The following is a 26968-nucleotide window of genomic DNA, read 5'->3' as shown; positions in this document are numbered from 1 at the left end:
CATAGTAAGGTTCCACATAATATCCTTGTTGACAAGTTGGTAAAATGTGGTTTGAATCCTATTACTGTTCGGTGGATCTGTAACTAGTTGACAGATCGCACCCAATGGGTGCTTGTTAATGGTTTCTTATCTTCTTAGAGAAGAGTGACAAATGAGTGCCTCATGGATCGACACTGGGACCTGTTCTGTTCAACATTTTAAAAACTTATTTCTATGAAGGAATAGAGGGAATGCTTGTTAAATTTGCAGAGGATACTAAATTGGGAGGAATAGTAAATATGGTAGAAGACAGAGTCAGGATAGGATGATCTTGACAGGCTGGAAAACTGGGCTAAAACAAATAAAAATCAATTTCAACAGAGATAAACGTAAAGTTCTGCATTTAGGTGGGAAAAATCAAATGCATAATTATATGATGGGGGAGACTTGTCCTGGCAGTAGTATGTGCAAAAAGGATCTTCGTGAATAATGTTCTGTAGGATCCTTTTAAGTCCTCATGCCAAGATCGATGCAAACGGCTTATAGTCATTGTTTAATAGTGATATTGGCCTGTAGTTTCTTTTACGTGTGTGATCTTGTCCCTCTTTTGGAATAAGTGTTATGTTGGCCTCCTTCCATGAGTTTTCCCTCCCTCTAAAATAGAGTTCCATCATCTTTTGTAAAGGCTGAAGCAGTTCATCCTCAAAACACTTACAGTAGCTACATGGGAGGCCATCTGGTCCAGGAGCTTTTCCCAGCTTACTCTTTTTTATGGCTTCTCCCACTTCTCTTAGTGTTATAGGTCCATTCATAATTTGTCTTTGTTGTTCTGTGATCTTAGGTAACTTCTGTTTATTAATATATTCATCTTTTTTTTCCACTGACACATCACAACTCTTATACAGATTTGTTTAGCACTGATAAAATGCCTTTTGTATATCTGCAGTGTCTGTTAGTGTCTTATCCGCCGCTTGTATTTTCAATGTTGTTCTCTTTTCTCTCTCCTTTCTCAGTTTATAAGCCAACCATTTTCCTGGCTTATTTGCATATTCAAATATTCTTTGTTTAGCATAATTCAGTTTAATTTCCATTTCTCTTGACATTAACATCGATAGTTGTTGTTGTAAGATCTTGATATGTTGCAATATATTAGTATTTCCAGGAGCTCTCTCGGTGATATCCTTGATGTTACATGTCCTGTGAAAAGCTACAATTGGTGAACTTGAGCACCCTGGGATGTCTTCTACCAGAGGCCAGTATTTCAGAATGATATGTTTGATGGGGGTTTGCAAGAGGTGTATAATCTAAAGCAAAAATCATACCGTTGCCCCTGATATTCTCCCGGGCTGTAAATAGCTCCCTTCTGTTACACTCAGCTGCTCTCTGTGCAATGATCTCATTGAGGCAGCCACTAACTCTGCCAAAAGTCTGCTCTTAACAAAAAAATCTTCCTGCCTGGTGGAGTTCCGTCCCAAGCACAGAAACTGTCTGTAAGGTAGGTTTCTTCTAATGTGAGGAGGATGAAAAGAATGATAATGCAAGTATTAATTTTTGTTAGAGACTTTTCGAAATGGATGTACTGCTATAGTGTTATCATGCATCCAATAAACTGTCAGATCCAAATAATTAATAGAGCTTTCACTAAACTGCCAGGTGAATTGGATATTGGAATTTACACTATTCATCCACTGGCAGAATTCCCCTACTCTAGAAGTATCCTTAAATAAAAGAAAAAGATCATCAAAATAATGTTTGAATGTCAGGATATTATCAAAAAAGAGATTCTCTGCTGGATTACAGTATGCCTCCTTTTCTAACTTGGCCATAAGTAGGTTGGCTACATTTGGTGGCACTGTACAGCCCATTGCAACCTCTTTGGTCTGAAAGAATTTTTTTTCATTAAACCTAAAGTAATTTTTCTCCAAAATAATCTCTAGCAGGGATAACAAAAAAGAGGTGGGGGTAAAAGCTGAGATCTAGTGTTAAAACTTGTTCCACCATCATCCAAATGTCTTGATGCGGTATGCTAGTGTAAAAGGATGTAACATCTAATGTGAGGAACACTCTGATGGCAATCGCATTCCTTCATATTTCAAAATAAAGTCTCTTGTATCCTGTATATAAGAATCTGTATTTTTTTACACACGGTTGAAGGAAGGAATCCAAATGTTTTGAAAGTGGCTCCAGGATAGAGTTGGTACCTGAAACAATGGAGGGTCCTGGAGGAGGAAAACTCGGCTTGTGAATTTTTGGTAAAACATAAAAAAAATGGGGTGCGGGGGTGGTGGTTGATAAGTTCTCTATAAGTGGTCTTATTTATATGCCCTAGCAGAAGGGCTTCATCTACAGTAGTCTTAATCAAGGAGATACGTTTGACAGGATCTTCTTTAATAGTTACGTAACTCTGACTGTCAGCTAGTTGGCGGTCCACTCCCCCCAAATAATCTGCTTTATTTAAAATAACTATTGCACCTCCTTTATCAGCCTCTTTTATGATTCCTTGTGGGCCTGTGGCAAGATTGTTTAAAGCCATACGTTCCTCTCTGTTTAAATTGTTCCACTTGGGTTGGTAATCTTGTTCTAACATTTCCACTTCTTTCAATAAAATGGATTCAAAGGTAATGATGTCTGGATTATTCACATTGAATGAAAATGAAGAATGAGGGCGTATCGTTGGTAAGCTATCATTCAAAGGGGGAGTGTCTCCCAAAAAAAGCTTCAAGCTTAAGTTGGTGTACCTATTTGTAAATATCCACTCTGGTTTAGAAATTACTGTATCTTGGTGTTGATTTCTGTAATTGATTGTGTCTGATTATAAATTATCATACCTTTTGTGAAAGACCAATAGGTACCAGCACTTTTTTAATTTGATCGATTTCCTCATTAGTTTTCATGGTTGCGATATCTTTTTGCTACTTTGATTCGTTGATACTGTCTTATATATGCATAAATGTCTGCTGAATAGCAATATTTACAATTGCAACGTTTGTTGGTGTCCAAATATGGTCCAGCAGCTTTGAGTGCTTCAGAATCTCCCAAACTTTGGGAGATTTGTATTGAATCAGTACAGAAAACGAAACCTACAATATTTGTATATAAATATTTGAGGTTGGTTAATAAATATGATACACAGAATTTTAGAGATTAATGGAATAACAATCTAGAGCGTCCAATTTTGCGAAAAGTAGTGGGATAAGGTTTTTATTTTTATTTTTTTATTTTTTAATATCTAACAAAAAACTACAAAAGACTACAAAAGTATAAGGGGGAGAGGGAAAAAAGGGAAGGGGGGACTGGGAAAAGGGGAAGAGCAACATACAAAGAACAAACGCTACACTACATGTCTTGTATTCCCTTCATGCTGCAATTTTTCTTAAAAGTTAACTTTCTAATATGCTATCAAATTGGTAGATCTTATACAATACAGACTATATTCAGGATCAGGTTTTCTCCCCCCCCCCCTTTCGTCTCGGTCTCAGTTCTCTCTGCGCAGCTGGAGCAGCTGCGCCCGCTCTCTCCTCCCCCCCACTTTCAGACTTTGGACTTTCTTCTTGCTGGAACTCCTGATGGTTGAACAAAAAGTCTGTCAGCTGCGCTTCCGATGTAATCTTGTAGGTTTGATCCTTATATCTAAACCAGACGCCTTCTGGAAACAACCATTTATATTTTACATCACATTTCCTCAAGAAAGCCGCAAGTCCTTTATATTTAAATCTTCTTTTACGAGCCAAAAATGGAACATCCTTCAATATTTTAACCTTGTTGCCCAAATAATCCAAGTCCACATTGTACGAATTATATAAGATGGTGTCCTGAGTCTTCTTAGATGAAAAGTCAATAATAATCTCGCGAGGCAGCTGACGCTTCATTACATACTTTGAAGATGTCCGCTGGACTTCCAAAATATCACTTTTTAACTCTTCTTTAGTTGCCTTTGCGAATGGCGCCAAAAGTCCAGACACCAGATCTTTTAAATTTTCACTTTGCTCCTCTTTTACATTCTGAAGACGCAGTACCGTTTGGGCATGGTCCACTTGCAATCCTATTATTTGATTCTCCAAAAGCTTCACTTCCTTACTTGTTGCTTTCATGAGTACTGCGTTCTCGTGTGCAGACTGCTCTGCTCCGGTCGCTGTTTCTTTAATGGTTTTCACTTCGCTTTCCACTGAATCAACCTTTTGCCCCATTTCATTCAGTTTCGCTACAAAGGGCTGCACAGCATCAAAGACTGCTCGTCTCACCATCTCTTCCAAAGTTTCCCCCTTCCCCTGTAACGTCGCCATCACCGATTTACTCATTGCTGGGCTCTGCTTTCTCGTCGCCATCTTAGGGGGGAGCGCCAACTAAGTTCCGAAACTCCGTGAAGGGGAAGAAATCCACGCCTTCTTAGCTTCAACTCCCACCAATCCTTCGCATACGCTTAGAAATCAGAAGGGATTCGCTTACTTACAGGTTTTCACCTTAAATCTGCTTATTGCCGTTCTCCATGGCCCGGCAGCACGCGAAGTGCTGCGCAAGTCTGACGGCCTCCGTTGGAGCAGACGGGCAATTTACCCCCTGTATTGCTTTCAGGGGGTTCTTCCCGCTGCGCTCCGGACCCCATCTCCCTCACTGGGAGTCCTGGGGGTTAACCCTCGCGGGTCAACCACCCGGTCAGGCTGCTCGGACGTTTCCTCCCGGACCTGCAGAGAGGAGCGTCCGACATGGCCGGGAAAACGAAACCGAATCCGTAGTGGGATAAGGTTTTAAGCCATATACCTGTTGCTACTGTGGATCTAAACTTGCAACATCCAGCAAAAAAAAATGTTTAGGGTATATTGGACACCACAGTGTTTTTTTTACTAAAGGTTTAAGTTCACTGTCTTAACAGCATCTCTTAAGTATATTCTTTGGACATGTTCGGTCATTCAGCCATTTTGGGAGGAAGTTATTAAAGATAATTTTGTTAGAAGTCTCATTTAGTTTTGAGGATATTAAAGTACTGTTAAACTACTTGCCTGTCTCTTGGAATCTAACTGATGGTCAATGGAAATGGGCCCTCCTTGCCCTTACATTTGCTAAAAGACTTATACTTCAGCATTGGAAAGACAAAAGTTCACTTCCTGTAAATCACTGGATTGAAGACTATATAAACTTATCAACATTTGAACGTATCGCATATAGAAGGCAATTGTGTATGGGCTTATTTTTAGATACTGGGAAATCTTTTATAGATACCTATATACGATACAGTGTTTTTGCAGCCAACACTATTTTTTTCCTCTTTGTTTTGAATTTTTTTTTCTGTTTGCACTAATAAAATAATTTTTTAAAAAACGAATCAACTGATGGTACTCATTGATGTGCTAGATGGGCAGCTGATGTTGCCTGCTCAGAGCTTGCTAAGCTGAAAAGATCAGAGAAAGCATAAATTGTTAATGAAATGTTGGACTTCATGTGCTGAGGTGTAACTTAGATTATCACAGACATCTGTGATACAATGACTCTTTCATATTTCAGTGAGAAGTCAAGGCAGCAGATTTTCTGATTTCCTTTCAGCAAAGATGGTCAACCTCTCTTGATGTACAGGAAGTAGTTGTACTGCTGCTCTTTCTATACCACATCATGCCATGGGGTTCTTCTGATGAAGAATCTAAGCAAAATAATTGACACGAGTTTAAATTTGTTCATGTTATTTTAAAGTAAAACCTTGAAATATTTTCCATTATTATAACTTTCCCTTGCAACCCACTTATTATGCATCCTCCTGTCTCTTATGGTTGGTTTGCTATTTTAATGAGTTACATAATGTAGCATTCAGGTGGGTAGTAAAGGCTCAAGAGATCGCCATTCCTACTTGTATCTGAAGAAGGGAGCTTTGACTTTAAAAGATTATACCTTGGAAATCTTGTTGATCTTTAAGGTACCACTGGACTGGAATCATAATGCAGCATGACTCCATTAGTGTAACACTCAAAACCTATTTTGGAACTTGCCTGTATTGAGTGAAAACTAAAAGTTATCTAATAGCAAACCACCTCTGTTAGTCTCTTGCCTTGAAAACCCCAAGCAGGGGTTGCCATAAGTCATCTATGACTTGATGGCACTTTCCTCCACCATTTTTTACTTTATTTATAATGAAATGTGTTGACATGGCACATGCAGTAGGATTTTTGAGATATATTACTGGTGCCACCTATGGATAGAAATGGAATGTGTCACTTGCAGCTGTGAGCGCATTGTCTAGGCATGGACATGCTCTTCAGCCCTTGGGGCCCCTGCAAATATAGTCCATTCTTACTGTCATCTGATGAAGGGAGCTTTGAGTCTCAAAAGCTAAGTCTTGAAAATCTTGTTGGCCTTTAAGGTACTACTGGACTTGGATTTGATTTGATTTATTAGATATATGGCCCACACTCCCCGCAAGCAGGCTCAGGGTGGGTCACAACAGTACAATTTACATTAAAAAAATAAAACTACATAAATAGCAATACATACAATACAAAAGACGTCTACTATTGACTCCAGGAAAAAGGCTGTCATAAAACCATAAAAATGCTGCTGGCAAGATGGACTCATATCCTGGGCGGGCATGGCGGAACATGGCAGTCAGAAGGGATGAGTCATGAGTGCCTCAGCCATAGGCCCGGTGGAACAACTCCATTTTACAGGCCCTGCGGAACTGTGAAAGATCTCATAGGGCTTGGATCTCCACAGGGAGAGTATTCCACCAGGCTGACCCCAGAGTCGAGAAAGCTCTGGCATTGGTAGAGGTCAGGTGAATGTCATTCGGGCCAGAGACCACCAGTGACTGGAGAGTAGAGGATAATCCTGGTTCCTAGAACTGAGCCCTTTCCTGAACTGAATCACAGTTCTTCAACAGTATCGTCTCTCTAGAGAGTTCCTTCTTTCACTATTGCACTCTTTTGAAGGAGGTACTCTACTTCAAGTTTGCCCCCTTTCTCCTACCCTTAGTTGTCCTTGTTGACAAGTATATCACCGTTGTTGTCAGAGAGTAAACAGAGCAGGCAGCATAGAGAGGTTGGATTCTAGTATTCTATGTTTGGTTTTTTTAATACAGACTACTTTGGAGGGACATTTACATGATTAATAAAGAAAAACATCCACTCATATGCCACCAATAGTATTAGTATGTGTACCTAAAGGATAACCCCGATACGGCTCTGTGTTTTGTGAAGGGCACTTCCTGTGTTAGATTGGGCATGTGGCACAAGGAAAGGGGAAGTTGTAAGCGTTACACACACCTCATTTCCCCAGCCTGAAATGACTCTATAGGTCCCTACTGGATCTGTACGGGGGAGACTCTTCTTCCCTTTTGGTGTAGTCCCAAAATCTGAATTAAGCTTATGGCTGCGTGAGTGCTGCTTCGAGGGGGGGGGAAGCACTGTGTGCTTCATTTGTTGTCCTTGCAGTGTCACATCTGCTTTTGCTCTGAGACTTCTGTGTACCTCAAACACGGGATCTTCTCATGTCTCTGTGACCTGCCCAACTGAGACTTCAACAGTTGTTTTCAAAAAGCTTTGAGAGGATCTAGCTCCCCAACAATGCCTGAAAATCTGCCAGCTTTCAGACTTGACGAAACTTTATGACCCTAACTATTTAACAAGATACATGAACTGTGTATAAAAATCCCACCAATTTCTTATGCCTTTGTCAAGTAGCATTAGTTTCTCAAAATAAAATGTGAATATTGTAATAATTCACTCATGCTAAATGGAAGAATTCTGTTCTTTTGGAAAACCATTCCTTTCTCTCTCTCCCCCCCCCCCCGCCCCCCAAAGTGTAGTAACTATTCTGAGATATTTGCAAGACTTCAGTTTAATGGTACAAATAATCTTGAACTGAGCAACTTCTGGGAATGGCTTTCCCCCCTTTGAATTAAATTGGAAGCCTGAGGGCAAAATCTTTAATTTTTACAGTTGTTAAAAATGCAGTTGCTGAGTTGGCCTACTTAATACAACATTTTCTTTGAGAAATCATTGCAACCTCAGTTCTGAGGCCTGATTAGCATTTGGTTTATTACTATTTTCCTAATTAGTTTGTCTTCCACATTGGATGATTTGGCCTGAACTATGGACTGACCATTACCTGGTGAAGTCAAGGGTGGATATGGCCCTGACATCCCACCAAATGGGAGGCCCAGCTAAAATGATCTGCCTGTGAAGGCTCATGGATCCTTCTGGATTCCGAATGGCTCTGGGGGATTTTAGAATTCCAAGCACAGGCTCTGATAAGAGTGCGGTGGGATGTGAAGCTCCTTGAAGCTATTGACAAGACTGCTACTTGCCTACCTCTCCCGCCCTTGCAATGGAAGCCATCCCCATGGTTCGCCACACAACGGAGTGATCTAAAAAGGCTGGAATATGTCTAGGAAGACGCTGGCAGAAAACTGAATCTGATAGAGTGTGCTACAGAGCCCGTTGGGGGATTCATGAAGCAGCAGAGAGAGAGGTGGGTGTCGTCAGAATTATAGCACCAGTGAAGGCTGCTGCTTGTAAACGGGGTCCTTGCCCAGCCTGGCTGCAAAAAGCTTGTAAAGACCGTATAAAGGAGTCCTTGATGTAAATCAGTCACTAACTCAAGGTACCTTCCTTCAGCCTTAGACAAAAATGATGTAGTCAATTATTATCCAGTTTTTAATCTGCCCTTTCTGGGCAGAGTGATTAAGAAGAGAACAGTAGCTGACCAACTCCAGGCCTTCTTGGACAACTCTTGTGCTTTGGACCCTTTCTGGTCTCATTTTAGGCCAGGCTATGGGATGGAGACAGCTCTGGTGGCTCTAGTTGATGACCTCTTAGTGAGAAATCAGGACGACAGACAGACAAAGAAATAAAATGCTTCTTTTAAAGAGGAAATTTCTTTCTTTCTATGGCTAGAAGTAAATGTTGCTGGTGTTTGTACTTCAATCATCTCCTGAACTTAACACAGCACCTCAGGAAAAGAGTGTAAACTACAAATTTGGAGCCCTTAATCGAGCATGAACATTGCAGAGAATCGTTTTTTTTCTTCAGGCACAGCACTGTAATAAAAAAAGTAGTTAGGCCTAAGATCTCTACTGAAGAACTGAGTTGTCCCAAGAGAGTCAGTTCTAACTGTCAAGCATAGGACTCAGTTGGCCTGTTTAATTTTTTAAACTCAAACGAAAGTCCCATAGCACCTTATTATTTTTATATCCTGTCTTTCATGCTAGACAGCTTAGTAGTTCTAATTCCTTTGAACAATCTCTGTGTCCAAAATTTGGTTCATTTCATTCATCGCGTCTCTGTTCATGCTCATTTTACCTTTTGAAATTGAGGCTTGCAGTTCTCCCAGTGAGTTCTTTCCTTAAGCAAAGCATGGAGTCCAGACTTCTAATAGGACTTCTATTATGCAGATGATTTTATATGCCTCTTATATTGTGTTCCAGTTAAGAGGCTGTACCTGAGAAGCACATCATACATAAATATTGAATTCATTTAGTTACATGAAGTTTGCTCATACCCAGGATGCATTCCTCAAAGACTTCACTTCTGGGCACTAAACTGACTGTGGGTCGCATCTATGCACTTATCCTTTGCAGAGGAGAGATGCAAATGTTTTTGGCATGTACCTTTAATGCTAATTGGTAACGTCTGAATAAGGCCATCATGAGTGGGTCTGTGTAGATAAATAAAACAGTTCATTTTCATGAAAGTTTCTATACTGTAAAACTGGTTACAAATCTGTTTTTGTTAAATTGCAAGCTATTGTGTTATTGCCATACGTTTCCTGAAACTATGGGATACCACAATTCACAAACAGACATGGGCACAAACAGCCTTAAGAATGCAAAAAAGCCCACGAACAGCCTCTTCGGCTGTTCACGAACAGGCTGTTCTGTGGCACTGCTCAGTGGCAGGGAAAGGGGCATTTAAACCCCTGAATCAGCTGCTCGTCTGGGGCTTCCCCTACGAGCGGCTGAGTGCTGGCTGCCCCTCTCCTGGTGTGAGAGGGATGGGGAGAATCTCCCTGCCCCACTTAGCACCAGGAGAGCTGGTGCCGTGTGGCTTCTTCTGCCGGGTGCAAGAGAGACAGGGAGAATCTCCCTGTTCCGCTCACACCCGGCAGGGCTGGCGCCCCAGAGCTGCTCCTGCCCTGTGCGAGTGGGGCAGGAGCAGCCCCAGGGCGCTGGGGCATGGGGCAGGAGCAGCCCCAGGGCGCCAGCCCTTTCAGGTGTGAGCAGGACAGGGAGAATCTCCCTGCCCGGCAACACGGGTGGGGCGGGGTGGGGAGTGGGGGGGTTGTTTAAAGGGCCCTGCTGCTTGCAGAGGGGAATCCCCCTCTGCCGCCTGCCAGCTGATAGTTTAAAGGAATCTTTAAAGGGTCAGAGATCCAGAGGAGTTAGCCGTGTTAGTCTGTAGTAGCAAAATCAAAAAGAGTCCAGTAGCACCTTTAAGACTAACCAATTTTATTGTAGCATAAGCTTTCGAGAATCAAGTTCTCTTCGTCAGATGCATGATATCATGCATCTGACGAAGAGAACTTGATTCTCGAAAGCTTATGCTACAATAAAATTGGTTAGTCTTAAAGGTGCTACTGGACTCTTTTTAAAGGGTCAGGTAAGTGGATTAGAGGGGAGGGAAGCTAAGTGGAGGGGGCTGCAGGCCCCCATGAACAACGAACATGTTCGTGACAGCATCATGTTCATCAGTGTTCGTTGTTCGTTGTTTGTGGATGGCAACGAACCATGAACTGCGTGTTCAGGTTTTTTTCCGTGTTCATGCCCATGTCTATTCACAAACATCCAAGTGTGTTTGAGAACAGAGAATGAGCATTATATTTAAACATGCTACCTGCAAATGAATGCAGTGTGGCACACTTATGATGAGCACAACTGTAGCCTAGTGTGAATTGTAAGCAAGGAAATTCCTGGTTGAAGTTTCTCAAACTCCAATACCATTAGTGTATCATTATTATCCCAGCCTGAGACCTACCTGACCTCAGCCCACTTATATAGAGATAATACTGAAAAGCCTTTATAAGCTTGTCCTAAGAATTATGTGAAGAATATTTGTAGATCCGTTGGTGTGCTATGTTAGTGGCAAGTACTATTAATACTATTAAAATTTTAAAACTTCTTTTGTTTTTTCTTATTTTTAGAGTGGACAGCAACACCTCAGCTCGAGTGAATTAAGAAGATGTTAATGTTTGACCCTGTCCCAGTCAAGCCAGAAGCCATGGAGCCAGTTCCAGTGGTCAGTCTTTATAAATGTTCAAATACCTTTTGATGCAGATTATAATGTAGTCTGGTGGACAGCAGGGACATGGTGCAGAACGTTTTCAGTGCTTTATTTTTCTGAAGTAAATTCTCCATTTGGAAATATTAATAGTTTCATAAAATTAATAACAATAAGTGGATACCTTTGCCAATATAATATTAGACAAACTTGGTAGTTTCAAAATGGTATATAATGTTTTCAGGTGATTATCCCTAGATATTGTGTGGGAGAATACATATATGTTTTATTGATTTGTGTATGGGAGCTAGGGAAGGAGATAAAACCACAAATGTTTATTATAGGCCAAATAAAAAAATAAGATATGGCTGTGCAGGGCCAAAATTAAACCAAATCTAAAATTCTTACTTGTATGTCTCATATTGTGGCAAGGATATTATTATTCCAATCTGCAGTGGAACTAAAAAGTAATGCAAGTGATGCTACAGAGAGTAACAGTGAAACTGAGGTGCCCCAGTGGTCTCCATGGAAGAAAGTCCAGTTTTGTTAAAATAAATGAGTCTACAACCACATCTGTGGCATATCATGCACACACAGTTCTTTGGGGTATGCTAAAATGAATGTCAGCAATTTTCTGTGCCTTTGGTGTTTTTCTTAAATTTACATACTATATTACTTACTATATTCTGTTTAAATTTTTACAAGTATTTTTTCAGTAAAAATAAAATTCCATATAAAGATCTGAACTAGTTTGAATACATAAAGTTTAAATCACACTTGATTAATTTTTTCCCCTAATAATGGGTTTCTGTTCAAGTATTTATTGGACATATTAGACGTAAATTATTGGACGTAAATTAACATGATGTACTTTTTAAAATTTCACTAAATATAATTGGAAAAATTTTCCAATTCATATTTTTCTGGAAAGCCCACACCACTGGTAGATGGTCAGACCTAACAATGCAGTTCCCTGTTCCTCAAAAGGAGCAAGAACAGATTTACACCTTTCAAAAGTAGTCTTACTCTTCATACCCAGACAGTGAAATCCCAAGCAGAGTTCTTCCAGTCGAAGCCCATTGATTTCAGTGGGCTTAGACTGGAGTAACTCTGCTTAGGATTTCACTGAGAAACTATTAGTTAAGCATTGACTGATTAGTATAGCTATCTTTTTTTCCCCTTGACCAAAACTGTTTCTTTAACTGTTGTTTGACAGACAGGAGTTCAAAAGGATCATCATTTCCCAACATGGAGATGAAGTGATGGGAAAAGCCGTGCTTCCTGTCATGACGTTATTGAGGGCCTCAGTGAGTGGGCAGGGACCTTCGAGTTGCACCAGCTGAGCCTTTAGAGTAGAAATCCTTTTCTGTGTTCAGTATTCTTAGCCTTATTTCTGCTACCCATGTTTCTGTCACATGTCAGTTTTTGAGAACTCACACCAGAAGTACAGGCAGGTTATAGGAAGGAAGAAGTACCTGGGCACTGATCAAGGAGTTTACTCTGATATTGCAGGTCTTTTTGCTTTGTTTGCCTCTACATAGTTGTAAAATAGTGGCAGAGGGGAAAAATTAGACAGAGGATGATATTTGAAGGCTTGTCAGTGATGAGGTGGTTATAAAATTAGATCATCTCTGTGTTGGGGCTGTTGATTTTCCTACTGACAGTGGCTATATAGGATGCAAGGATTGGCTTCAAGGGCCTAGAAACAAAGGTGTCATGGATATTATTCTTTGTAATGGTTGTTAGAATGTATCCAGAAAACAGTTGTTGATTTAACATCAACAACATCATTCAATTTATATACCGCCCTTCAGGACAACTTAACGCCCACTCAGAGAAATTTACAAAGTATGTTGTTGTTATCTCCACAACCATCAGCCTGTGAGGTAGGTGGGGCTGAGAGAGCTTCTAGAAGCTGTGACTGACCCAAGGTCACCCTGCTGGCTTCAAGCAGAGGAGTGGGGAATCAAACCTATTGCTCTGATTTCTCTTCCCTATGTGCAGACTGCTTGGGCACTATGCACAGTTCGCCGTAAGATTGCTTTTCAGGGTTTCCATCCTGTTACTTGGTTATTTTTCTAGGGCTGAGCTGCAAGAGCTACTTCCCAGCAGATCAGTCTAGCTGTTCTCAGGAGGTACCTTAGTGGTGGCAGCTGACGACCCGAGTGTTTTCCAGGGAACCCTCGATCTGAGTTTGTTCCTGGCAAGGAAAGTCCCTTTCCCCCTTTCCTAACCGTAACAGGTACTTTCAGAGACATGAATATAAGCACATGCAATACAGCTATTATATACTAATACTTTAAAACAATGAAATGTTTGCCTGTAAATAGTGGATTCTACTACATTTGAAAACTTTCCTCCAGGTTTTCTTTAGCAGTTATTCAGCAGAGATTAAAAGATTATGTGAGACTTGAGTAGATGGATCTCCATGCTGCCAACCATGGGACATTTGTTTCCTCACCTTGATAAACTTGCTTTCATTGACTACCTGATGTTAAACACAACTTACTTGGAAATGTATCCTACTGATTTTTTTGAAATGCGTTTCAAGTTAGTATGCTTTTCACCAGTCTGTAAATGTGCAGAGATTGATTTCCTATATTTGTGCAGCGTTGAAGGACCAAAATTCTTAGAAGGATTTACATTGTAGAAAGGAAAAAAAAAACCTTTACAAGAATTTGCATTGTAGTCTTAATTTAAAGGCATAATTGGTGTGGGGGGGGCACTTTGTAGATGTTACAGTACAAACTAGAGAAGATCAGAATAATGTAGGACTATAGTTTAGGTGCCTGAGAACTTTGCTTTCCCATAGATTAAGTCAGTGAAGTTAAAGTAAGTAGCTGCCCTGTGCCATTCAGCACTCGTCTAACCACTACCGAGCAAACTAGCTAGCACAGTTTCTTAAAATATTTATTCATACATGCTTGCTTTTATCTCTTCGTCGGCAATCCATCTTCTTCCTCACACCTTTAACTTCTGTTGATCTAACCCAATTTCTTATGGTTGAGTAACTTGGTCATTATCTGCTTTGTGGGCAGCTGCTTCTTCAAGAGGAAAGATCTCATTCTGTGGAGAACAAAGCAGGACACTTAAATCTGTTCTCAAATATGATAAAATTGCTCTAACTGGGATCCTGGTATTTTTAGGAGTGGACTTTTTCTTGGTCATGCAGGGAAATTCTGGTGTGTGGCCTGTGGGTGCATTCTGTTGACCTGTAAAGTAGGCGGGATCCAGCCATCCTCCGAGGAGCCTTCCTCTAACCTAAGGAATCTTCTTGCAACTCAAGCGGCTGTTCCTCCGATGGAAGAGCCACTTGAGGTGCAAGAAGGCTCCTCCGGTCGGAGGAAGGCTTCACATTTGAGCCAAAAGGAAAGTTGAGGTTTAATGTTTTACGTAAATAAACTTTGTTCCGTGGAGTGGTGGAATCGGGGTTACGACCACCTCCAATTAATAGAAGGGGAAAGGACAAATGGCTTTGTTTTTGCTACCCAATGCATGGGGTGTGATTTTAAAGATTTACCACACTTTCATAATAGGATGATACACCCAAAGAATGTTGTCATCTTTCTGTCCGGCCATTCAGTTGCGGGACTGTGTTTATACCCATATGAATGATAACTACATAGCAGCTATAATTATGGTGTTGTCTGACCCTGTTGACTACGTGCAAGGGGAAACCATGTGCTGCTTTTGGTTTAAAGTAAACAATTTTCTTGTACCAGAGATCATAGCAAATAAAAGTTTGCTGCACAAATAAATGCAGGGAGCTGCCTCTGCAGTAAGAAGTGTGTTCTATTTTTTAAAAAAAATCTCTCAAGTAAAACATGAGTGGTGTTGTTGGTTGTTTTGTCTGTAGAGGGTCTGCATAAATCTTCCCTGGATTGAGGTGATAAATTAAAGCAGGATTATGAAGTTGGAAAGAAGAAACATTTAATTCTGCCTGCATCTGGGTACAATATTTGAACAGTAGGGCAGGAAAGGTGTCTCCAGATGGACAGAGCACAAAACTAAATGGGTAGTGTCAGGTGAGTAGACGTGTTGGTCTGCAATGGAAGAGCAAGATTGGAGTCCACTAGGACCTTAAAGACTAACAAGATTACCTGAGTATAAACTTTCAAGAGTCGAACTCCCTTTGTTCGATACAGTGTCTCTTGAAAGCTTATACCCCCGTAATCTTGTTAGTCTTTAAGGTGCTACTGGACTCAAATCTTGCTAAACTAAATGGGTGACATCCACAAACCACATGGGGAGGAGATGCTACTGATCATGGTGACAGCTGCTAGTATAAATAGTCTGGTAGCATCACCATAGGGCGCCCAACCCCATTTGGCCGTTGTGCAAGAAATTCTGTACACGAGGGCATCCCTCTTCTGCTCGGGTACCTTCCCCCGTTGTGAATTTTGGACACTGGCGGAAGCTGCCACCTGGATGTAGCTTAAGAATTAAGGTGCAGTGCTGAAGAGAATCTCAGATGATCTTGATAAGAGAAACAGTCTGGAATTCTGTATGGAGAAGAAGTATAGCCATAGTTTACTCTTTGCCTTTGTTCCTTCCTACCACTATACCCACAATTTCACTTTTTAGGCAGTGGGCCTTTGGAGTGGGTGTCTGCTCTCTATGGATTTGTGTTTGTGTGATACTAGATTTCGCCATAAGCCTTTGGGGACAAAATAGCTTGAAAGTTTAGTGAATAATAGTAATGCTATTGGAAATAAAGTATATATATATCTAAAGCTGTAATATACTTGTCAAACTCAAAAGCTGCCAAAATGGGGCAGTAGTGACTAACACTGCACTCTGAAGCAGAATTGCACTCTGACAAGTCCATTGAAGTCCATGGGTTCAGAAGTAACTCTGCATAGGATTGCACTGTAAGTCTTAAAATCTGAATGAAAATTGTTGCATTTTAAAACAGTCTTCCTTTCAGGTAAACAGGGTAATATTTACTTCACCATCCATGAGCTCTTAACGATAACACTTTTTCCTCATCATATTTTATGACTGCAAGTTATGTCAGATTAACATACCACAGTAGCTGCTTCATGGGAGAGGCTTTTGTGAGCAGAGATCACAAATATAATGCATTGAGTTATGCTTTGACCTAGATATGCTAAACGGAAAAATGTACTGACTCCCCAGTTTATTTTGATTAAATTGCTTTTTCAGTTTAAACATGTTTGAAAAACCATCTTGGTCAAGATAGTTCAAGAAAGATCCCAGGCATATAACTGATGGCTAAATATTTGCTGGAATATATTTGACAACTTTTGTAAAGAACAGATTGGGTGGCATTCAAGTATTCTGTGAATGGATTGAGTTAGCAGAAGCCATCTTTACTGCCTTCCCCTTTCCTTAGCAGCCCCACGGAACCTCTTAAAAACTGTTGGGAGGCCAGGCAGCTCACCCATCCACCCACCCCAAACAAAATGAAATAGGAGGCTGCAGCAAGAAGGGGAATTGATTGAAATCCCCCTCCCCTCTGACATGAGCAGAACTCCACATTTTATGCAAGTTAAGTTCTGCTGCTAGTTGAAAAAACAAAGGTACATCGGTGTCAAAGATCAACTTAAAAAATTATATTGATTCAAATGAAGCAATTGTAGCTCCTCATGGTCTCAGATGGTCCAAATTGCGGCTCTTCTTAGTACTAGGGGTGTGCACTGGGAAAAAATTCGATTGATTTGGTACGGTAATATCAAATTGGAAAAAAAATCAGTATTTCCCGAATACTGAATTGATTCTTCGATTCGGTAAAGCAATGCAAATTTGGCTGTTGTTTTCTATGGGGAACTCAGTTCGGGGCTGTCCAGTGGCTGGAGGGGCGAAAATTTTTGGACCAAATTTTACCAGTATTGGAGGGGAACTACTCCTAATTAGAGATGGGCATGAATTGGGAAAATGGTAGTTTGTGGTTTGTCACATTTCATGAACTACAAACCACAAACCAACACAAAATTGCCTGGTTCGCGAACTGGTTTGTTTGGTTCATGGTTTGTCACTTCAAGAGGCCATAGAACATCCTCCTTGACAGTCGGAGATGCCAAACTCACAGGGAGTGGTTGTTGGGGGTTTTCCGGGCTGTATTGCCGTGGTCTTGGCATTGTAGTTCCTGACGTTTCGCCAGCAGCTGTGGCTGGCATCTTCAGAGGTGTAGCACCAAAAGACAGAGATCTCTCAGTGTCACAGTGTGGAAAAGATGTAGGTCATTTGTATCTACTCAGGAGGGGTGGGGTTGAGCTGAGTCATTCTGTAAGAGTTTCCCAGGGTGTGGAATGCTAATGGCGGGAGGCTTCACTGTCTCCTGAGGAGGTTCTTTTGCATATGGATTGGTACTTGATGTGCTAATCTTCTCTGCAGGGCTATTGTCGGGTGTGGAGTGTTTTGTTGGCCTGGTGTTTTTCAGAACTGGAGCCCATGCTCTGTTCATTCTTAAGGTTTCTTCTTTCCTGTTGAAGTTTTGCTTATGCTTGTGAATTTCAATGGCTTCCCTGTGCAGTCTGACAAAGTAGTTGGAAGTGTTGTCCAGTATTTTGGTGTCCTGGAATAAGATACTGTGCCCTGTTTGAGTTAGGCTATGTTCAGCCACAGCTGATTTTTCAGGCTGTCCAAGTCTGCAGTGTCTTTCATGTTCTTTTATTCTTGTCTGGATGCTACGCTTTGTGGTCCCGATGTAAACTTGTCCACAGCTGCAGGGTATACGGTATACTCCTGCAGAGGTGAGGGGATCTCTGCTGTCTTTTGCTGATCATAGCATCTGTTGTGTTTTTCGGGTGGGTCTGAATACTGCTTGAAGGTTATGCTTTTCCATAAGCTTTCCCATCTGATCAGTAATTCCTTTGATATATGGCAAAAACACTTTTCCTGTAGGTGACTGTTTTTCCTTGGTTGTTTGATTCATCCTGGGTTTGATTGCTCTTCGGATTTCATTTCTGGAGTAGCCATTTGCCTGAAGTGCGTGGTTTAGATGATTAATTTCCTCATTGAGAAAGCGCGGCTCACATATCCGTCTTGCACGATCCACTAATGTTTCCATTATGCCTCTTTTCTGTCGGGGGTAGTGATTGGAGTTTTTGTGTAAGTACCGATCAGTGTGAGTTGGTTTCCTGTAGACCTTGTGACCTAACTGAAAGTTTGCTTTGCGGATGACCAAGGTATCCAGGAATGAGAGTTTTCCCTCACTTTCTTTCTCCATTGTGAATTGTATGTTCAGGTGGATGTTGTTGAGATGATTCAAAAACTCCCTCAATTCTTCCTCCCCATGGCTCCAAATGATGAATGTATCATCCACAAACCGGAACCATACACTGGGTTTGTGGGGTGCTGATTCTAGAGCTGTTTTTTCAAAATGTTCCATGTAGAAGTTTGCTATAACTGGGCTGAGTGGGCTCCCCATGGCCACCCCATCCATCTGTTCATAGAATTCGTTGTCCCATTGGAAGTAACTGGTTGTCAGACAATGATGGAATAAGGCTGTTACATCCTTTGGGAAAATCTGATTAATCAGTGCAATAGTGTCTTTTACTGGAACCTTGGTAAACAGGGATACAACATCAAAACTGACAAGTATGTCTTGTGGATTGAGTTTCAGAGAACTGATTTTGTTGATGAAATCTGCTGAATCTTTGATGTAAGACGAGGTTTTCCCGATGTGGTCCTGCAGGAGATCTGCCAGATGTCTAGCTAATTCATATGTCGGTGAACCAATGGCACTCACAATGGGTCGGAGTGGGACTGAATCTTTATGTATTTTGGGGAGTCCATATAGTCTAGGTGGCTGTGCTTCAGTCTTGCATAGTTTTCTGTGCGTGTCGGGATGTAGTGAGGAATTCTTGATCAGCGCATTGGTGCTACACCTCTGAAGATGCCAGCCACAGCTGCTGGCGAAACGTCAGGAACTACAATGCCAAGACCACGGCAATACAGCCCGGAAAACCCCCAACAACCATCGTTCTCCGGCCGTGAAAGCCTTCGACAATACATCTCACAGGGAGTCTTCAGCAGGCTCTCCTCCAGCCACCTTCCAAGTTTGGCAAAGAGTGGATTTCGGATGTCTGAATTGTAGACCCCCAAAGCGGGTGTCCCCAGGAAAGATCTATTAGATGTAATGGGAACCAATTGATTTGCCTTGGCACCATTTAAATACATTGCAGCACCAAAAAGTTGCAATGAAAATATGGGATGGAGTTAGAGAATCTTCCTCTGAGAATGGAATGACAGCCCCCAGAGTGGAAAGACGGTCCCTGGGAGCAGAAAAACTGCTTGGGGCTGGAATGGGGACAGAAGTACTGTTTGAGGGGACAATCAAGGAGATGTTCTTGGGGACAGAGACGATCTATGAGAGGAAGTTAATCTTGAGGGGAAGGAGAGGTGATCCATGAGGGGAGGTTAATCGTGGAGGGGGCGGGGAGAAGAGACCTTGGGGGAATAGAAATCTTCCCAATGGAGCAGGTGAGGGACGGAGAGCCTGGAAGCCCGAAAGGAAAAGCCTTTTGATATGGAAACAGACCCTGGGTGGGAGTTGCCACAGCCAGACTCTTATCTCCCCAACAGGGTGGGCGAGGGGAGGCTGGAAGCCTCCCTGGGGTGGCAGAGAAATCATCATGGAGAGACAGACGTGGGCATGGGGGGGACAAAGACAGGATTCTTGGGGGGACAGACATCTTGAGGGATAGAAGTGGAAAGAAGGCTGAAATTGAGGATTTTTGTGGGGGACAAAGATTTGGAGGAGGCAGATGTGGAAAGCCTTGCATCAGCAGATCTCCATTGCACATCAGCATTGCATTCCATAATGAGGAGCTCCACCAATGGAGGCAGGACCTCTGAGAGGAGGTTTGGAGGCTGCAGGCTGAGCGCAGGGGGTGGAAGGGACAGGGGGTGGAAGAGGAGGGAAGGGAGGGGAAGCAGCACCACCACCAAGAACCTCAGTCCCCAGGAAGCCAACCCTGCAGGATGCCTACTGGTCCTCTGTCATGACTGGGGAGGTCGGCTGTGCGGGGGGCGATGTGCTTCTGGGGTGGGGGGTGGCCCACTACACTCCCCCGGAGCCTGGGAGGTGGTAACCCGCCCACCTCCCCACAGGGGACGGATTCTGGGGTGACCATCCCTTCCTTGCAGGTCGAACCCTCCACAATGAACGAAGGTGGTTGACCAGGGCAGTCATCTCATCCAGTACATGAGTGCCCACCTCATGAGCCCTCCCCCTACTTTTGTTTGGCAGGGCCACCGACCCCGAGGGAACAACCTCCTGAAGGGTAGCCTGCCTGGAAGTTCCACTCCCACACACAGCACCCTTGGTGCAAGTCTTCTTCCTTGGGGTGGACTCTTGTTCCCCTCCCCCTTCTTCCTGCTCAGAAGCCTTCTTTTCCGCCGCCACCCCCCCCCCCTTGCTGGATAGTTCTCATTGCTCCGGAGGCAACGGACTCGGGTGGTGCCTCTGCAGATGCCTGTGGAGTGCAGTGGATGACAGGTGCTTGGGGTCTGAGCCCCTATGTGCCAGGTCATCGCAGGACACTGGTGGGCCAACAGGACAGGCTTGGGACTTCCACCCACAGCCATCCTTGCCCTGCACACTAACCCTCATAGTGTTAATGGGCATTGTGGTTGTTAATGCAGCACTCTGTCGCCCCTCAGGCAAGGAACCCACTAGGCTTGGCCCCTGAGCCTGGCAGTGGCACACAAGCAGGTGCTTCAGAGCCCTGTGCAACAATATAGGCCACAAAGTTACAATAATAGCAGCAGCAACCTTTATTGGCATTGCATCCATATTAACAAAAACATTCTACGCAACCAGAACTCAGTCTACAAATACAAAACTCGCCTCATAGATGCAAGATACAAACATTTAGCTACAGTTTTTATAACTTTTTGGTTCTGAGTAGCAAATAGGAAGATAACTTTACATTTATCAGATTTTCCAATTTGCTCTCTCAACAGCGGATCAATGAGTGTGGGATGTATATCACAGTCATAAGTACAATACAAAAAACATGTTCCAGGGTTTCTATGTCTCGCTCAGCACAAGCGCATAACCTGTTAGCATATGGTGTTTTATGGAGTCTCCCATAAAGTATCGCAGAAGGTAGCACATTAAACCGAGCTAACAAATAAGCTCTGCGATAATGTGGGGCCATTAAACAAGTGAGATAGTCTGCCCTATACCCATGGGGTAAACTTACAATAATAAAGAGAAGTACAGCAGTAAAGTGCAATATGCTCATATACAATAAATATCAAAAAATAACAGTAAGAAAGTGACCAGTGCTTGTAAATATAAAGTGACAGTGCCCCAAGTCACAAGTAATCTACACAATATGATACAATTATAATTATATATACGCATTTCATAGGGAAATATCCATCAAATCCAAAGGAGAATATAATTTATAGTTGAAGTGTAAGTGCAACAGGGGTACTAGTGTTTCCATCCCATTTCTGTTAACCTTCTTCTGGACAGTTAACGATGAATAGAAATCACAATGCAAAATAAGGAACATTCCCAATTCATCTCATGCATACGTTTAGGCTGTTGAATGTTTGATTAACTGTGTAAGCTCTGAGTTTTTTCTGGCAGCCATTTTGTATTGTTAATGAATATGAGACTGAAGACACCATGTAATATTTGTTCATTTCTTCATTTACATAATTTATTTCCTTTGTTTAGTTAGTTAGTCACGGCGCCTCTGCTGCTGTTGCTTGTATTTTCTTCCACGATTCTCTCTTTTTGTCTAAGGAATAGATTGATCAATGCCAGGCTGTCTGTAGTGACGAACCAAATGAACCACCTGAAAAATCATAGCAGTTCGTCACAGTTCGTCAAAAATGCACCCTGATGACCTGCTGGTTCCCGAACCACAAACTGGCCTGGTTTGTGACGAACTTTGGTTCATATTTCAGTTCGTACCCATCTCGACTCCAACTATCCTCTAGCTACCCCCCAAATTACATGAAGATTGGACCCCGGGGGCCATTTTATGTCCCCCCAAAGCAAGTGCCCCAGGCCACCTTCAATCTCCATGGTGTCTGTTGTTCTCCTCTTTCCCTAAATCTCTCTCTGACTCTTCCCATCCCAGTGGCAAGACAGCAACATTTCCAAGGCCTCTGTTCTCAATTGTCTGCAGAAATTTGTGCTAACATGGGCTGGTGGTTTTGCAGTGTGTAGGGCAAATTTTATTGCGCATTTGTTGTGCCACTGAATCAGCTGTCCTTCTCCTGCGGGTTTTCTACCTAAGTTTTAAGGTTTGGGAAGAGCGTTTTTCCATAGCTCATAGACTCCCAGAGGATGCAGGTTTCAAGGAAGTCTCACCTCAACAGTAACAACATTCAGTTTATATACTGCCCTTCAGGACAACTTAATGCCCACTCAGAACGGCTTACAAAATATGTTATTATTATCCCCACAACAACCACCCTGTGAAGTGGGTGGGGCTGAGAGAGCTCCGGAGAGCTGTAACTGACCCAAGATCACCCAGCTGGCTCCAAGCAGAGGAGTGGGGAATCAGACCCAGTTCTCCAGATTAGAGTCCCGCGTTCTTAACCACTACCCCAGATTGGCTCAGGGTTACTATAAATATTTGGTATCACAGATATCTCAGTCAGATTCTTTACCCCTGTTCAGTAAGATTAGAGAATCCCAAATTTATCTGGCCATTATTCCCTCTGGAAAAAAATATCGGGGGGGGGGGATTTTTCACGCAAACTCCATCAAATTTGCAGGTACCTGTGCTTTCCTGTACGTTAAAGACACATAGACACACCCGCAAGAACAACCAAACTGAAGCAAGGGAACCAACATAACACCAGAGAATCACATCAAACCAGTGAATCCCAAACTGAAGCCAAGGACACTATTGCAAGCCAGACAGAACCAGTGTCACTCATAGAAGCCAAGCAAAACCAAGCGCCAGTGGAGGAATACCACAGAACAGAACCAGGTGCCCGCATCCTCAGTCCTACAGCAGCAGAACCACCAAGCCCCAAGGCAATGGCAAGCAAACACAGTTGTTGTAATTTAGTATAAGATGAATCCTCCTCCCAAGGAAGGCCTCCGAATGTGAGAGGGTGGGGTAATTTTAGGAAACGCAAGTTCTCCTCCCTGCATTCTGCTCTGCAGCTTACACTGCCATTCACTGGCTTAAAGGAGCCACAAGACAGAGCTGCACGCTACAAGCAGCCCTTTGTCACTGGCCATGCTGTCCCCCCACCCCACCCCCTTACAATGAAGGAAGCTAACATGACACAACAGAAAAACACAGCAGCGTTCTCTGGCTTCATTTTGGGTGTTCTTTGAGTTTGCCTCTGCTTGTTTTTGGCACTTGCGTGGTGTGTCAAATGTTCCACTTTCCCTACCACCCTCTCTCTCTGAATCTTCCTGCCCCGTTGGCAAGAGAACCACACTTCTGGTGCTGCTTTTCTTAATTTTCTGCCCAGATTTGTGGCAGATTCCAAGAGCTGGATGTGCTGGTGGTTGGTGGGGGGGGATTCCAATGGAGAGTGTGCATTTTAAGGTGGGCCAACTGGATCAAGTGAGCCTCCTACTTAAGTTTAACTTTGGGAAGAGTGTTCCCCCCCCCCACTCCCCAACACAGACTGACAGAGGATGCAAGCCACAGGGTGTGCTTACTTCACTCCCCCTGAAAGGACAGAATTGGGAAACTGAAGAGTGGCAGGTTGGCCTTCAAAAAGACCAACTGCTCAACTCTCCGAGTGAGAGGAACCTCTGAGCATGAAAAAGGTCTGGCCAATACCACCTCTTTCTTGTCCCAGTAGCTCAGAGGACAGCTGGAAAACAACTTGCAGGGCTATGCAAATTAGTCTTTGGCTATTGCCGCTGCCAAAATCTGGCGCGTGGACCTCATGTTCCCAGAGGAGCTGAGCTCCTCCCCAGTGGCCACCCTCTCCGTGGACATCTCAGGAATGGCCATGGGGGGGATCCCGATGAGAAGGGGAGGCGCAGGGAACAGCAGAACTGGTCTCCCCGTCCTCCTCCTCTGCTGGCAGGGATACCTCTCCTGGACTGCATACACTGTACCCAGTTAGAGGTCTTTCAAGCTGCTGAGCCTCCCAGTCCGCTTGATGCTGCTGCCCTTAATGCGAAAGTCATACATGGTTGCCAACATGTACCTCTTGTTCTTGGTTAGAGGGGGACTTGCTGCCCTCTTGCAGCCGCCTTAGGGGTGCATGCCATGCTGCAGCAAGGTCTGCCTCTCCTGTGGCTGAGTCCAGGAAGGAGGCCCTCTTCCTCTGAAGCATCTGGATCAGAGGGATGGCCAGACCCGGGTTCACCGTTGCAGATGAGACCGTGGCAAAGGGCCTGAGGACCGCCATTGTCAGGGAGATGATCAGCCAGGCCTCTCTGCTGAATTGACTCTTCCCCCTCCCAGTGTTGTTCTCCAAAAGCCACATCATAAGAGTGACCTGCTGCCTCCCCAATGCTCGCGCATGATATGGATGGAATATCATAAATCAGGCAATGCTCTGGCATGCCTACCAGGGCCTGCTTCTGGCGCTGCATGAGAAGGGATTCATGATGCGCCAGCATCTCAAGAAGATGGTTGTTGTGGGTTTTTCGGGCTGTATTGCCATGGTCTTGGCATTGTAGTTCCTGACGTTTCGTCAGCAGCTGTGGCTGGCATCTTCAGAGGTGTAGCACCAAAAGACAGAGATCTCTCAGTGTCACAGACTGTGTCTGTGCCACTGTGCCACTGAGAGATCTCTGTCTTTTGGTGCTACACCTCTGAAGATGCCAGCCACAGCTGCTGGCGAAACGTCAGGAAGTACAATGCCAAGACCACGGCAATACAGCCCGGAAAACCCACAACAACCATCGTTCTCCAGCTGTGAAAGCCTTCGACAATACATCTCAAGAAGAGACACTAGAACTTACGAGTCACAGCATCCATTCTAAGTTCCTCGAGCCCAGACCTAGAGCGGCCCTCACCATGAGGTGAAGGTTGTGGGTTGTGGGCCACACAGTAAGTGAGATTGAGGCCTACTTGCTCTGCTGCTGCCTGGGTGTTTGAGCCGCAGTCAGTCACCATATATCCTGTGGTGACATCCCTGCCTATCCATTCTGGTAATTGCCCCTCGGTGGCAGCAGCAGCAGCAGCAGCAATGTCTGCTGTGTGCATGTCATCGAGCATGTCAGCGTGGAGCAAAGCTTTGCAGTAGCCAGCCCGGCTGCCCTGCAACTGACCCTGCTTGACACTGATCATCCCACCCCCACCCAGAAGGTCATCAAGTTGCCACCAGTATGCGATAAGTGAAGGGTACAATGCTGCAGCTGAGAACAGGTCGAGATGTCCGACTTGAAGTGCACATTTCTTCCAGTAGCACGAGACCACTGTGCCTTCATATACTCCTTGGCAGCTCTGTAAAGGGAGGACACTACAGTTCTGTTGTTCAGCATGGTGCAAGCAGGGGACATGTGCCAAGGACAGACTTCTTGGAGCAGTCCACAGAACCCAGTGTCCTTGACCACGAAAAGGGACGTCCATCTGCAGCAATCATCTTGACGATGCATTGATTGACTCTCTTCATTGCCCTCTGGATCCCCCTTCTTGGCACACGAGTGCCACCCCCAGCAGACACCTCTGCCAGAGATGTTTGGCATCCTTTCCCTACTGGAGACCTGGGGGGAGAGTGCCAAAAGTGGCCACAGGGCTCCCCCCCCCCTGACAACAATGCAGCCCCAGCCTCTTCCCGCGAAGAAGCACGGGCCGGTGGTGCTTCTTCGAGGGATTCCTGAGGCTGCTAGTTGAGAGATGGTTGAGGTCTTTCCCTCAACTGACCTGGGCCGTACAGTGCTGGTTCTGGGCATAGGGCGGGTCCTCCATCCTCTAGAACTGCTCCCAGGCAGTGGAGGCGTAGCTGCAGGCTGCAGAGCCCCCTCCAAAACACCTAGCCAAAACACAGGAGTTTTTTTTTAAGCTAGTTTGATTAGTACCTATTCTAAAAGCTTGCTAATTGTTTCGCTTCTAACTTAGAAATAGAAAAATATCTTTTTAAGAACACTTATTTAAGTAGGTCTTATTAATTAACCACACTAGCAAGAAGCTTAATTCTTCTTTGGGAATCGAGCAACTCCCTGAAACCCCCAGACTAGTACAGATCAGGCTGTGGCAGTACTGCAAAGTCCTCTAAAGCACCTGGCCTGGCTTCACTGAAGCCAACTGATCAAGAGCAAGGTGAGCAGCCTAGTTAATTTTTTTTTTTTTTTTACTGTGGGAGCCTATTTATCTATTTGACAAGAATACACCTGAGCCCTTCTTATCCCTACACAAACCCTATTAAGGGAAAGCCTCTGTTGGTCTCTAAGCTGGAAATGAACTCCCCTCCCACCAAAACTGTGTTTGGGGGAGGGGTGGGGAGCCGTAGGACTCTCAAGCCAGGTGAAGTCCAGTGGCACGCCCCCGCTCTCAGGTCGCCCCCCAGGCTGGCAGCAACAGTAGGATCCAGTCAGCAGGCAGGTAAATCCAGTGGTGAACAACACAGTCTCTCCAAACCTGATCTACACAAAATGGAATCAAGCCTGCTTTTTTAAGTCCTTGCAGTATTTGAAAAAGGCTCTCTCCTATCCAAGAATCCCTTGATTGGCCAGACGAGGAGAACTCCTGCATGGGTTGGCCACTTGCTCCCCCTTTCTGCCTCCCTCCCCCTCTTGGAAAAAATCCTGGGAAGCAGACCGCCAGTAGGCTGCTGCTGCTGCATTTGCCAGATTAAATTTTATCCAGCCTGCCAGATAATGCTGAACCTGCCTGTGTATGATTTAGGAATGCCAGCTTGCAAGCCCCTATAAG

At 43.7% G+C, this 26968-nt stretch overlaps 1 protein-coding gene across 1 annotated transcript in view; it reads left to right on the top strand.

The window, feature by feature from the left end:
• The window catches only part of KLF3 (KLF transcription factor 3), a 59073-nt gene that overhangs the window by 20630 nt on the left and 11475 nt on the right, over positions 1–26968 (top strand). Inside the window, exon 2 of the mRNA XM_054990679.1 lies at positions 11098–11192. Within this exon, the coding sequence (XP_054846654.1) occupies positions 11136–11192 (57 nt within the window). The 5' untranslated portion in view covers positions 11098–11135. The remainder of the gene's footprint in view (positions 1–11097; positions 11193–26968) is intronic.

This window comes from Eublepharis macularius, chromosome 10 (genome assembly GCF_028583425.1).
Source record: "Eublepharis macularius isolate TG4126 chromosome 10, MPM_Emac_v1.0, whole genome shotgun sequence".
NCBI classification, from domain to species: Eukaryota; Metazoa; Chordata; class Lepidosauria; order Squamata; family Eublepharidae; genus Eublepharis; species Eublepharis macularius.
Note: the sequence above shows the minus strand (reverse complement) of the source record. Positions and strands in the feature narration are given on the sequence as shown.